Here is a 13,006-nt window from a genome sequence, read left to right on the forward strand (position 1 = left end):
ATTTTACTTGCATTGAACTCTAATAACAGTCCTGCTGCCAAATGGCTCAAGAAAACACTTAGTTGAAGTGTTATTCATCATTTTCACTTTGTAGAAATGAGTTGATCTTTCCAATTAGACAGTAAACAAGAAGCTGAGTGCATACACATTAGTACTAATCACAATTGGCATCCTGGTTTAAGTTAAGAAACTCAAATAACAGATTAATACATTTCTAAAGAGTAAATGCATTTGATATTTTTCCTCAAGGATGGGAGCTGATAAGGAACTGATGCTGTTAGATTAGTCTTCAAGATCCAAGGCTCTAAGCATAAAGGGAGGTGCTACAAAAAAACTATATATAATAATTGGAGTTGGCATGGGAGTTGTCTAGCACATCAAAGGGCAGCTGCAGAACTGCCTTGCTTTCATTTGTGTTGGGACCACAGGTTATTTACCACTGGACAAAGGAGTGGTTTCAAGGACTCTACCATGATTTTCTCTTTTCTGCTTTGCTTCAGCATTGTGCTGGGCAGTACAGGTATGTAGCAACACAAATCAGAACATTAGGACAAAGCTTTCCAGAACCAATAATAATATATTTTATTTTGTGTACCAAATTATAAGTTCTACTACATATAGCACCATTGGCCAGAGTTAGCAAGAATGGATGGAACAGAATATAGAGTTCTACTTTTGAGAGGAAAAGGCATAGAAAGAGCAAGCCTTGGTGTTACATTGCATTGTTTATTAAGGTTCAAAGTTACAAAAACTCAAAAGTGTTTTACATGTTTGTTTTATGTTAAACCTTTTGGTATCATGTTTCTTTCTTCATGTTCAGTATCATCAAGTGCCATCAACATTTTGACTCCTAGTAACCATATGGATAGTTTTTCTCCAAAATGCCATGTCTTCTTTTTGGATCTTACAGTTTTGTAATAGCATGTTCAAGAGTGTTGTTGAGTCTTTCCTTCTTGTTGCTTGTCTTCTTCTTTCTGCTTCAACTTGTCCAAGTATAATTTTATTTCTTAGATGAGTAGATGAACTAGGTGTACTAAAATCTATTAGCTTCAGTCTTTGCATTTGGAATTCAAGTGTGATCCGGATTGATATTGTCCGACATATTTTGATTTGTTTTTTCTTGTTGTCTATAGTATTCTCCAAAAGTCTTTAATAACATCAAAGTTCAAAAACAATATTTCCTGTTCTGTTCTTCCTGGCCAGTTTTCACATCCATAAACATTCTTTATATTCATAGCTAGTGTAATGAACAAATGGAAATATTATAAACAGAGCTGTGATTTAACAGAATAAACTAAGATTATAAAAAAATTATATAATATTATTTAAAAGATCTTGTTTTTCATTCATCAATGATGGTTGAGTTCAAGCAGCATCACTTGGAGTAACTGCTCAGATTTATGACAAAGGTAACAAATATACTGTATCCACACCAATTGGCCAGTCCAGGCTTCTATTGGTGCTATTAAACTGAGCTCAATAAGATCATCAGCTGGCATTAAGCATTACTTATTTATGACACTTGCCATTATGTGACTTATATTTGTCAGTTCAAGGGCATTGTAAGACTTGTGTAGGTCCCCTAGCACAATAGTTTTTAACTGAAAGCCTGTGGCCCAAATTTGGCCTTCCAAAAGATTTGAATAGCCCTCAGAATGCTTAAGAGCTTAACTTACATCTTTGAATCATCATTATATTAAAACCTGTACCCTGAACATGTATATAATAGATAATTGGCCCACTATATAAAAACAATTGTAATAAACTGAGCTAGTATATAAAACTGCCTGCTATTTAAACCTTACAAAACCTTTATAGCTGTGTGACTAAACATATTTTCATAATAGTGCCTTCAGCACATACAAAAAGAAAATATAACAAGATATGAAGACCAAGTGACTTATAGGCATTATTTGTTCTAGAAGTTTCATTTAAGTTTTTATATTTCAGTTGGGTCACATGGACTAGAATTCCTATTGTGACTAAATGCTGAGGAAATGCATAAAAAATGTTAATAGTAGGCCTCCATCGGACAAGGCAGTGTTTTAGCAACTAGCTTATTTTGGAAGCAGATTGATATTATTAGTGATATGCGCCAGTCGCTAGTAAACATACATAAACAACAGGTTAATCTTTGTCAAAATTAATGAAATCTCTCTTGTTGTTCATGGAACAGGTATTTGTTGTTTAAGTGCATCAAGAGACAAAATTTGCCAAATAGTCATTACTAATAAACATGTTGGTTGTGATAGCCTATAATATCTGTGACAATGGGAGCTTTGTTGATATCATAAGGATTTGTTTTTTGAGCTTGGTAGTAATAAAACAAAAGTTCTCTTCAACTATACATTATACAAATGAGTTATACTACAACTCTCAGAATACTTCATTACATTAGCACGAGGAATGCACCTTTTTTTCAATGAAATTACCTTTGCCGGAGTTCAGCCATGACTATGTGAAACTGTCTTTTCTTCTATTGCCATTTCATCAATATGCAGTTTTGATAACCATGCCATAAGGTGTAAGGGCTTATTCGCAGGACAATATTAATAATTGAGCAAAAGGGGCATTTAGAGGGGGGTCGCCACTCAACATTTTATCTTCTATAGTTTTTGACTGGAACATCTCCCTAAAACCCACCATTTACAAATTCCAAATTGTTCATGTTTCATTTTGTTTCTGCATTTTGTAATGGTTTACCTTCTCCCATGGCTCCAACCTCCTGCAATTTCTTTTTTGCTCTCATTATTATATTCAAGATTACCTCTTTGAGGGAAGTACTATTACAAATGGGTCGGCTCCAAGGGCCACCATAAAGAACTTTGCCCTGTGCCTGCTGTCACCTTAAACGGCCCTGCATGTAAGAGTTACTGAGACCTTTCAGTTGAATAACCTGCAACAGGAGGGCCCACTGTATTTACTAGTTATAAAAAACAGTGACCAAAGGTAGCCTGGCAAAGCTGGGATTTATTTTGTGGCATTAAGCACCTGACTAGTATTCATGATAAAATCCATATGTTAATTGATTTCACTATACAAACCAATAGTTCAGGAAATTAAATTCTATTTGTGCTTTAGTTTTTCCCATCCTTATAGAATACCCTAATACCTAAGGTAATGCTCAGCCACTGAATTTGAGAAGAGTTAATGCCATTTGCAGATGCGCAGATCAGCATGTACCTTAGCTGTGCTTTTAAAATCAAGTTAGTCTGTAACAGCATTTAGAAAAGTCAACCTGCTTGCCATAAGTTTCTTTTACTAAATATAAAATCCGGAGTTGGAGTTGGACATCTTTTGCTAAAGGATCACTCCGCATGTTCAGGACTGCATCAACCATCATCAAGTTGTCCTTAAGGGATTTTTGGTGGCATGATAGTACAATGGCACAGTTTTACAGAAGGCTTACATACAAAAGTATACAAAATTGACATGCAGAAGTGTTGGTAGCCATGACAATGGAGAATTCTCTTCCATCCTTACTTAAATTTGGTTCATCTTCTTTGGCGAGCCGAAGAAGGCAACGGCAGACTAGGATTACCATCTCACCCCTTTAAAGGGAGACACTTATTGAACACACATGTATAATAAGTGTCCTCCATTAAAGAAGTAAGATGATAACCCTATGGCAGACTTTTAAGAAAAGGACACATTGTTGAATAAACCCTACTCTTGTTGCATAAACACTATACTGGACTACAGTTCCAACATGCCCAACATTCTCCTTTTGCTAACTGATTTAGAATTGGTAGGGATGATTCCTTAATATTGTATCTGTAATTAAGCTTTGGTACCTTACTTTGAAGAGCTAGTTGGTCCAGAGGGTAAGGTCAGTTGAGAAATAACACCTCTTTTAAAAAAATCACACAAAGCCCTGCTTTTCTTGTGTTTTACTTCCAAATATGTTAGAGCTTAAACAATCTTGAGATGGATCACAAGTATCAGTGCAATGGCCTGTGAAATCAGTTGGTGCTAATTTCCTCTGATGTGGTAAGCATCAATCAATCTGAAATTGGAACAATTGCTCTGCTTGGGCCAAAACCAACACTCTAACTTGTTCCCATAAACCTTTCCTAAAATCAAGTTATACAAATTGGCATACTTCACTGCCCAGGGTCAGTACGCACAGATCATGACTGCCTACAGGACTTATTTAACATTTTTACACTGAAAGGGAATGTGTAAAATGATAAGGATATAATGGTGTTGTTGTTGGGCATAGACTAATCACATTGATCTAGTTTCCCAATCATTAATATACATTTCGTCACTGTCAATGTAGTTTTTGTTGGAAGACCACAGTCCATCACAAAATGGAGGCTCAAGAGTAAAGATGTAAAAGAGCCACATTTACTGATATATATACTGTATATGACAGTTTGGTAAGATTATTTAATAGGCCACTTAATATGATATAGATGATCTATTACTTTAGTTTTCATTCTGGGGATATAGTTTTCCCCAGGCTGCCAGAATGAATTTGGATCTGATTTATTACATAGTGCAATTTCATGGCTTTAGTGATTTTAGACAATTGTTTCTAATGTGTTTAAGAGTAATTAGAAAAGTGAACAAGCCAAGGTAAGGTTACCATATCATCCAAAAATTAAGGACAGTTGTAGAAATTCTTGTGGCATTTGACTTATTTGAATTTAATTTGAATGTAATCACTTTGCAATCAGTTCAGCCCTGCATTAGACTTGTCTCTTATTTTACAAATGAACTGGTGGCCTTAGGCTAAGAGTAGCCATCATCTTCAGAGGTAATTACTTTCTTCTTTTTATGTTGACAGCAGGAGGCCATAATGCTCGGAATTCAGCAGCCAACAGTTATTACAGATCAGGTAAGACATATTGTAGTTTGCATAACATGAAAAGGTGAATATACATTTGGTGAATGTTGGTAGAAGAAAGAAAGAGAGCTGGGGCTGCTTTGTATAACTTAGAACTGTTGAGCACAGGATGAGCTAACTATCCACCATTTTGGGATGTGGCCGGACCCTGAATCCTTCATGAAAGATTTGGCTGAATACCAAATACAAATCCTAGTTTGCATATGAAAAAAAATTAGGTTTGGCCAGGCACATGGATCCAGCCGAATCCGAATCTTACTGAAAAAAGACTGCATCTTGGCCAAATCCTGAACCGAATCCTGGATTTGGTGCATCCCTAGAGATAACACATAACTGCTGAATCACAGAAGCCTTACAACTCAAGTAATTGTAGCCTTGAAGACCTCACCCCAGGTGCTTCCTTGTACTTTCTTCCTTTCTTGGGTATAAAAAGATGAGTTGGGTGAAGATGTGCACCTCCATAGACGTGTACGGAGCACATCCCCAACTTATTAAGTTTAATCCTTGGAAATACTGTTCTTGCCTTTTTACCACTTAGAATATTCAAAGCAGTGAGTAGAGTAATGTACTCATATTGTAATAATAAATCCTAAAGATACCTCCACCTGAACACAACTTGAGCTTTTTGAAAAATAAACATAGTTTTAAGCAACTTTGCAATATACATCAGTTTTAATGTAATAATATAGTTTGAAACAGTTCCCTAAGCCCCACCCCCTGTTCCCCTGCTGATCTGGCTGGCTACTTTGAGACTCAAAAAAAAATATAACAGTAGTTGACTGTCCTCAGCCTGCATTCAGCCTTCATCCTCCCAATCCCACAATTCCCTGCACACATGATGTCAATAAGGAAAGGAACATTGCAGTGCAATGCATTATGGGGAATATAGTTCCTGCATGCTGTCTGTAAGGTGTGGAGAAATGTTGGTTCAGAGTTCCCCTTTAAGCCTCTCCTAGATCCTCTTGTAGGTTCATGCCTTTACTGTCCTGGCTCCTTGTTCTTTTTTTATCCATCCATCCATCACCAGAGCCCCATGTTCACCAACCAAACATTTGTGATATCAGCAATCCAAATGTGCATGGTAATCTTTATATGTTGGTATAGATTATTCTCATTAGGGAATATTCTTCCATTTGTAAATAAGTTTGGAGTAGCAGAGCAAGGGAGCAGGAAAGAATGTTATAGGAAAGTTTTATGTTTCCATTCATTTAAGTCTTAGATAAGACCTTTATATGGGACAGAAACCTTCCCATAGCTCTCCAAAGTCCAAATAGTGCTACCTCAATCATCTTGGAATCTAACATACACAGATTACATTGCTTTTTTTTGTGCAAATTTTATGATGTAATCAAAAAGCCTAGAGCTAAAACCAATGGAAGAAGTCAGATACAGACAAGGTAGAAAGAAGCATCATCTTGCATCAGCTGGGCCAATGGCTATGGATCAGTTGGAAACGTTTAATTGTGAACTATTGCCATAAGTTTCTATCTCTGTTATTCATCTTCTCATACTCAAACTATAAATTGTCAATCTACTTTCAGGTTCAAGCATAAACACTAATTTGGGTAAGTCATATTTATGTCAGTATAATTTAGAGGCTTCACCTTTTTATATCATGTAGAGCAGAGTATGAAAATGTAATAGAGGGCTATAAGCAGCTTTGCAGTTGCTCTTTTTTCAATTGCCCTTCTAGGCCATAAACACCACATATTTTAAAATGTAATTCCGTGAGAGCCATACAATATGTTTGGCCGCAGATGCTGCGGGGTCCCAAGGATGGCAGATGCAGATGCGATGCAGAGCAGGGCGTGGCCTGCAGTCAGCAGCGAGCCAGATGCAGCCATCAAGAGAGCCACATCTGGCTCCTGAGCCATAGGTTCCCTACCCCTGTGTTAGAATATCATGTTGCTACATTATCAATACATACTGATTTAAATTTCTGTCCCTACACTCTTGTGTAGTCATTTACATGTACTATGTGTATCATTTGGTTATATTTAATACAATTAGGGAGGGTAATCATGTGACTTTTCCTTCTTTGTCTGTGTATCCACAGGATTCCAACGGCACCTGGTTCGGCTGATCAATAGTGAGTGACATTCTCTAAAACTTTCTGCTAAGTAGGGGTGATTTTTGGCAAAATCAAGGTGTTTCATTCATGACTAGAAGATTTAAGGTTTTTGTTTTGTTTTTATCATTTTTTGCATGTTTATTTACTCCCTACCTTTCCCCAGTACAAGAGCTGCATTAGTCACATTGCTATTATAAACATCAAAGAATATAATGACCATTTTATATACTAATATGGTACTGTAATTAAACATATGAGTTTAGCGTAGTAAAGATCAAATAAATGAAGAATAGACAGGTGAAGAAAAAAACTCATTTGCATTAAAAAGAATATATACCCCCTTTATGACCTGAGCTCCTTGAACTTCCAAAAAATATAGTAAAGTATTTTTTACAAAGACATACCTGATTCCACAGATGAAAAGGAAGCCATGATAGTCTATTGCTCACTCGTATGAACTATTTCCTAACCCACACTGTGTGTACAGTGGCTTAAAGAAGCAACTGATATCGCAAAAGTCTGCGGATGGCGGCCGATCGCCCAGATAAAAAAGATTTTGATCGGGCGCCATTGAAGGCCACCTTTAGGCTCATAGTGCCTTGCAACCTACCCCCACCTTGATCCATTGAAAATGCTGGATTCAAGAACTTGAAGTCTCTCTCCTTTTCAAAGAATGTGTGCACCACCCACTATGGAAAGCTGAGGGGTTTAGGGTCTGATGAAGTGTCTCAGGAAGGTCTCTAGAAGTGACCTTCAATGTTCTCCTATGCTTTCAGCTACCTGAAATATCTGGTTATAAGGTATCTCCAGAGAACCTGGTTGTTCACATGATCCAACTTTAGACACAGGTTGGTCTCAGTTCCAAAATATTGGAAAATCTTTAGACATACAAATACATCTTAAAAAGACACATGCATGGAGATGAACCAAACCTGGTAGCAACTGAGATTAGGCTGAAGGGCCAGAATCTGCTGTAAAAGAACTACCGCTATTCGTGATCTGCAACTCGTATTGCCCACTTTGCCTATTAAAAGCATTAATGATAGAATAATGTTTCCTATAGGGCCTCTGGGAAAACACATTTAAATTACCCCTCATATCCTGCAATGCATTACAGAGAAGTCAAAGTCAGTTTCAACATTGAAAGAAACAATGCAATTGATTCAGGTGCTATGGAAAACATGGTTGAAAATAAACATTTCAGGATGGCTTGTTTCTTTTTGACTATATTTAAATCCTTTTCACTCATTACATTCCCTTTCCAATTCTCTATTTCCAGATACCAAAAACCCAGCAGAAAAAGAATATGATTCCTATAAAAGTAAGTTTTGAATGATTTTCATATAAAGTTTATTTAAGGGATGCAATGTTACACTTGTGCAGTAACCTATAATAGGACCTATAGCTAGGAGTATCTTGTAAATAAACAGTGCTTAGTGATGTCAGGGGTTATAATCAGTGATTAGTGATGTCATTTGTGTCACATGACTCACTGAAACTTGTACAGTATAATAAATATTGTGCCCCTAATTTAACATATGAGGATATTAGAAGTCACCTGGGAGTTTCATGACCTGTATAAAAGTGCTATACAGGTCTCTGGCCTCATGCCTTTATATCATCATATATCATCATTGAACTCCTTGGTGACTTTTAGTAACCTTGTATATTACATTACATACAACATTATACCCTATATCAGGGGTCAGGAACCTTTTTGGCTGAGAGAGCCATAAACACCACATATTTTAAAATGTAATTCTGTGAGAGCCATACAATATGTTTGGCCGCGGATGCTGCGGGGCAAGGTAGGGTGGGTCTCAAGGATGCTGCATGCGGATGCGATGCAGAGGAGGGCGTGGCCTGCGCTCGGCGGATAGAAGACGTGTTCTAAGGCTTAGAACATGTCTTCTATCCGCCGAGCGCAGGCCACACCCCCCGTTATTTTTTTTATTAAAGATTTGGCAGTGAGCCAGATGCAGCCATCAAAAGAGCCACATCTGGCTCCCGAGCCATAGGTTCCCTACCCCTGCCCTATATTATTAATATATGACAGCGGACAAGATAACTGCAGTTAGTTGGGGCAACCAAAAATATATATTTCCACAAACTCATGTACTATAGGGGGATTTTCATTAAGGCTAAGGGAGGCTAAGCCACCCCAAACTGTCATTTTTACAAAATAAAATTACCCTTGGAGAGAAGTGGAGGGACGATTTTGAGGAGAGATGTATCTCCCATCTCTGCATGCAGTCATCTTCCTTCTTAAAGCTTCTATGCTGATCAAATTTGCCCTGAAAAATTAAGTCCCGGTACTATGGTTGGAGAATTGAATTGGCTGAAAGATAAAGTCTCAACCACCCTCCAACCAATCCCTAATCCCTAAACACAACCTTTATTTTGACTAATCATCCAGCCTCTATGTGCTTGTGGCCATAACAAACCATGCTATTTTTTAATCTAAAAAACACCCCATGCAGATTAAACATTGGTTTAAATAAGCATTACAGGCTAACAAGATGCTGCCAAAAGGGGTAGAGAGATAGGTGTGTACAGCAGAGTAAAAGGTACAGGCAAGAAAAGGGTAAATGCTGAATACTATATTCATTCATCCTGATATATGTTCTGAGGGTCTTCTACAAGAAACTGGCACTGCAGGTACCTACGGTTATTAGTTACCTGCCTTCCCGTCAGTGAGTGCTGCCATGTCAGTAGTGTGTGCCAACACCATGGATATATTGTGTTCTTATACACGGGTGGGCAACAGATCCCCCCAAAATATTTCTGATTGCCCAGCATTAGAATTATAATACAGTAATTCCAGTAATGGTAAATTGGAAAGTATTTTTGTAAAAAGTAAGTGGGAACTGCAAGCAGTTGTTGCATTGTTAATTATTATACCAATCCCCATGTAAGTCTGTCTGTGCATAGCCAACCATAGCCTACCCAAACAAAAAAGTCACCCTCCACCTATTCATCCTGTTCTATCCTTTTGCTCCATACTAGGTGAATATCTTCTTCGTAAATATGAAGTGGCCCCTGCCAATTTTTCAAGATGTAAGTGTTAAAAAACTTGTTTTTATTGAATTTAATATTTTTATGTTCAACAGTGCAAAACATGTACCAGTTTGGTAAATGCAGCAGGTACTTTATCTGAGTCAGGAATTCTGGGCTGTCATGTCTATGCTGATTTAGCCTAAGGTTGTTGTTGCTGTACCAATGGAAAGGGAACAGAAATAAAGCTGAAAGCAAACTACTTGGTTATATATAAAAACAAACATTCCCTTGTGTAGCTGGTTCCATTGGGTAGCCTTGGAGCAGTGGCAGGGGAGATCAACCTGTAGGCCAGCTTAATTGAGAATTGGTGCCTATGATTAAATGCAGGATGCACAAAACGCTGCAGGAGATGTTTTTAATGGATTCAATAATGTTTTAATTGATATCCTTGTTTTGTGCCTTGGAGCGAGAGATCTGACTTCTGTTCAGCTGGTGAAAATGCCCCTATGCTGTCCTAGATACACCTGAAAGTCTAGCCTGAATGTCAGGTAGTGTGAGATTTGGGGTGAATATATATGTCCTAGACCTAGATATTAACTATGGCTAAATAACCAATATGCAGATCTTTTCCCATATCTGTACCCATGTAATGAGCTTAGGAGGACCCTGACTAGAGTATATACAGGTATAGGACCTGTTATCCAGAATGCTCAGGACCAAGGGTATTCTGGATAAGGGGCCTTAGTCTACTAAAAAATCAATAAAACATTAATTTAACCCAATAGGATTGTTTTGCCTCCAATAAGGATTATTTATATCTTAGTTGGGATCAAGTACAGGTACTGTTTTATTATTACAGAGAAAAGGGAATCATTTAACCATTAAATAAACCCAATAGGGCTGTTCTGCCCCCAATAAGGGGTAATTATATCTTAGTTGGGATCAAGTACAGGTACTGTTTTATTATTACAGAGAAAAGGGAATCATTTAACCATTAAATAAACCCAATAGGACTGTTCTGCCCCCAATAAGGGGTAATTATATCTTAGTTGGGATCAAGTACAGGTACTGTTTTATTATTACAGAGAAAAGGGAATCATTTAACCATTAAATAAACCCAATAGGGCTGTTCTGCCCCCAATAAGGGGTAATTATATCTTAGTTGGGATCAAGTACAGGTACTGTTTTATTATTACAGAGAAAAGGGAATCATTTAACCATTAAATAAACCCAATAGGGCTGTTCTGCCCCCAATAAGGGGTAATTATATCTTAGTTGGGATCAAGTACAGGTACTGTTTTATTACTACAGAGAAAAGGGAATCATTTAACCATTAAATAAACCCAATAGGGCTGTTCTGCCCCCAATAAGGGGTAATTATATCTTAGTTGGGATCAATTACAAGGTACTGTTTTATTATTACAGAGAAAAAGAAGGGTCTTGAAATGAAAAAGTCTGACAATCAAATATGTTTAAAACCACATGTTATTTCACTATATTTACCAAACCAGTGGTTTTTTTTTTAACACTGTTATTGTCTGTGCAATCTTCAGGCTCTGACAAAGGAATCTGCTCCACATGGGGAGCCAATCACTTCTTTACCTTTGACAATGACCTCTATCAGTTCAGCGGGTCTTGCAACTATGTTTTAGCAACTGTCTGTCAAAGTACCACCCCAGAGTTCAACATCCAAGTGCAGAGGTCAGGGGGGGCCAGCATAACCCGAATCATCATTCAAATCGGCCTCATCAATGTAGTGGTCCAAGGGAGCACAACTGTAGTACTGGGAAGGTGAGTGCCATTAGGCCTGTTAAAGGTAACATGGATAGATCCCTGTAATGTTGTCTTTGCCTGGTCATACATAGGGACAGATAAACAAAATTTTGCTTTAAACCATTAATATCAACCTCTGGCTAAGTATTTTGAGTAGAGCCAGAAAATGTATTGCCATATGGAGAGAGGGAACATTCGAAATAAGGCTCAGCAAAAGATGGAAAGAATAGGGAGTTGGAAATCATTGAATCCAGGATTCGGTTCAGGATTCGCCCAAGATTTGGCCTCTTTCAGCAGGCATTGGATTTTTGACGAATCCATGCTCCCGTCCAATCTGAATTGTTAAAATCACGTGACATTTGTCACATAAAAAAGGAAGTTGAAAATTTCTTTTTAACTCTTCCTTATTCAGATTCAATTCGGTATTCAGCCAAATCTTTCACAAAGGATTCTGGGTTCATGTGAATCCCAACATACTGGATTCAGTGCATCCCTAATAGGGAGTGGGCAAGTATCAGAAAAGCATTTTTTGGTAGCTTAATGCACAAAATGTCTTAATGTCCTTAGCATATTGATAATGGGTGAGTGCAGAGAACCTCTTGTCTTTGTCATATAGTAACAAGTTAACACCCCATTTGTAATAATAATATAATATACAATAATACATAGAGTGGATGATGACCCTTTAGGGCAATGGCGCATGAGGAGATTAGTCACCTGTGGATAAATCTTGGCTACTGCGGATGGCTAATATTGCCAAACTGCTTTCCCACCAGCAATAAAGTAAATCAACAGTGGAAAGGCATAACCGGTGCTTCATTTGCCAAAGTCTCCTGAAGTTACCTGAACTTTAAGCAACTTCAGAAAGCAAAGTGCCACATATACCTTCCTACTGGCAATTCCCAGTGGGAAGACATTTCGGGGAGACTAGTTGCCTGTGGTAGCCAAGATTTAACCAAGGGTAACTAATCTCCCTATGTGCCTCTGCCCTTATAGAATGGGGTATACAGTATCTCTAATCCATTTTTTTTATTTTAGGACAATTGCTTTGCCCTACACAGCAAATGGCATTGAAATTACCAAAACCGGAGCTGTGACCAGGCTGTACGCTAAACAAAAGGATTTTGAGCTCATAGTAACATGGAGCACCGATGGCAATCTCATGGTGAGATGGGAATGGGAAAGGGTCAAAAGAGAATCTACAACACATTATATATATATATATATATACAGTATATATCATATTATATAATAATTGTATTAAATCAATATACATTGATTTATTACAAACATAAAAAAATGAAGTTGCTGGA

The 13,006-nt window shown here is 37.5% G+C and overlaps 1 protein-coding gene across 5 annotated transcripts in view; it reads left to right on the forward strand.

Moving 5' to 3' along the window:
• The first annotated feature begins 389 nt into the window (after positions 1-389).
• The window catches only part of muc6 (mucin 6, oligomeric mucus/gel-forming), a 62,613-nt gene continuing 49,996 nt past the window's right edge, over positions 390-13,006 (forward strand). For all 5 annotated transcript variants that reach the window (XM_031900592.1, XM_031900596.1, XM_031900595.1 and 2 more), the window contains exons 1-8: positions 390-520; positions 4,793-4,843; positions 6,394-6,417; positions 6,909-6,941; positions 8,203-8,244; positions 9,930-9,980; positions 11,474-11,711; positions 12,732-12,858. In XM_031900592.1, coding sequence (XP_031756452.1) covers positions 472-520; positions 4,793-4,843; positions 6,394-6,417; positions 6,909-6,941; positions 8,203-8,244; positions 9,930-9,980; positions 11,474-11,711; positions 12,732-12,858 — 615 coding nt within the window. In that variant the 5' untranslated portion in view covers positions 390-471. The remainder of the gene's footprint in view (positions 521-4,792; positions 4,844-6,393; positions 6,418-6,908; positions 6,942-8,202; positions 8,245-9,929; positions 9,981-11,473; positions 11,712-12,731; positions 12,859-13,006) is intronic.

The sequence above is a fragment of the Xenopus tropicalis genome, chromosome 4, assembly GCF_000004195.4.
Source record: "Xenopus tropicalis strain Nigerian chromosome 4, UCB_Xtro_10.0, whole genome shotgun sequence".
In the NCBI taxonomy this organism is placed as follows: Eukaryota; Metazoa; Chordata; class Amphibia; order Anura; family Pipidae; genus Xenopus; species Xenopus tropicalis.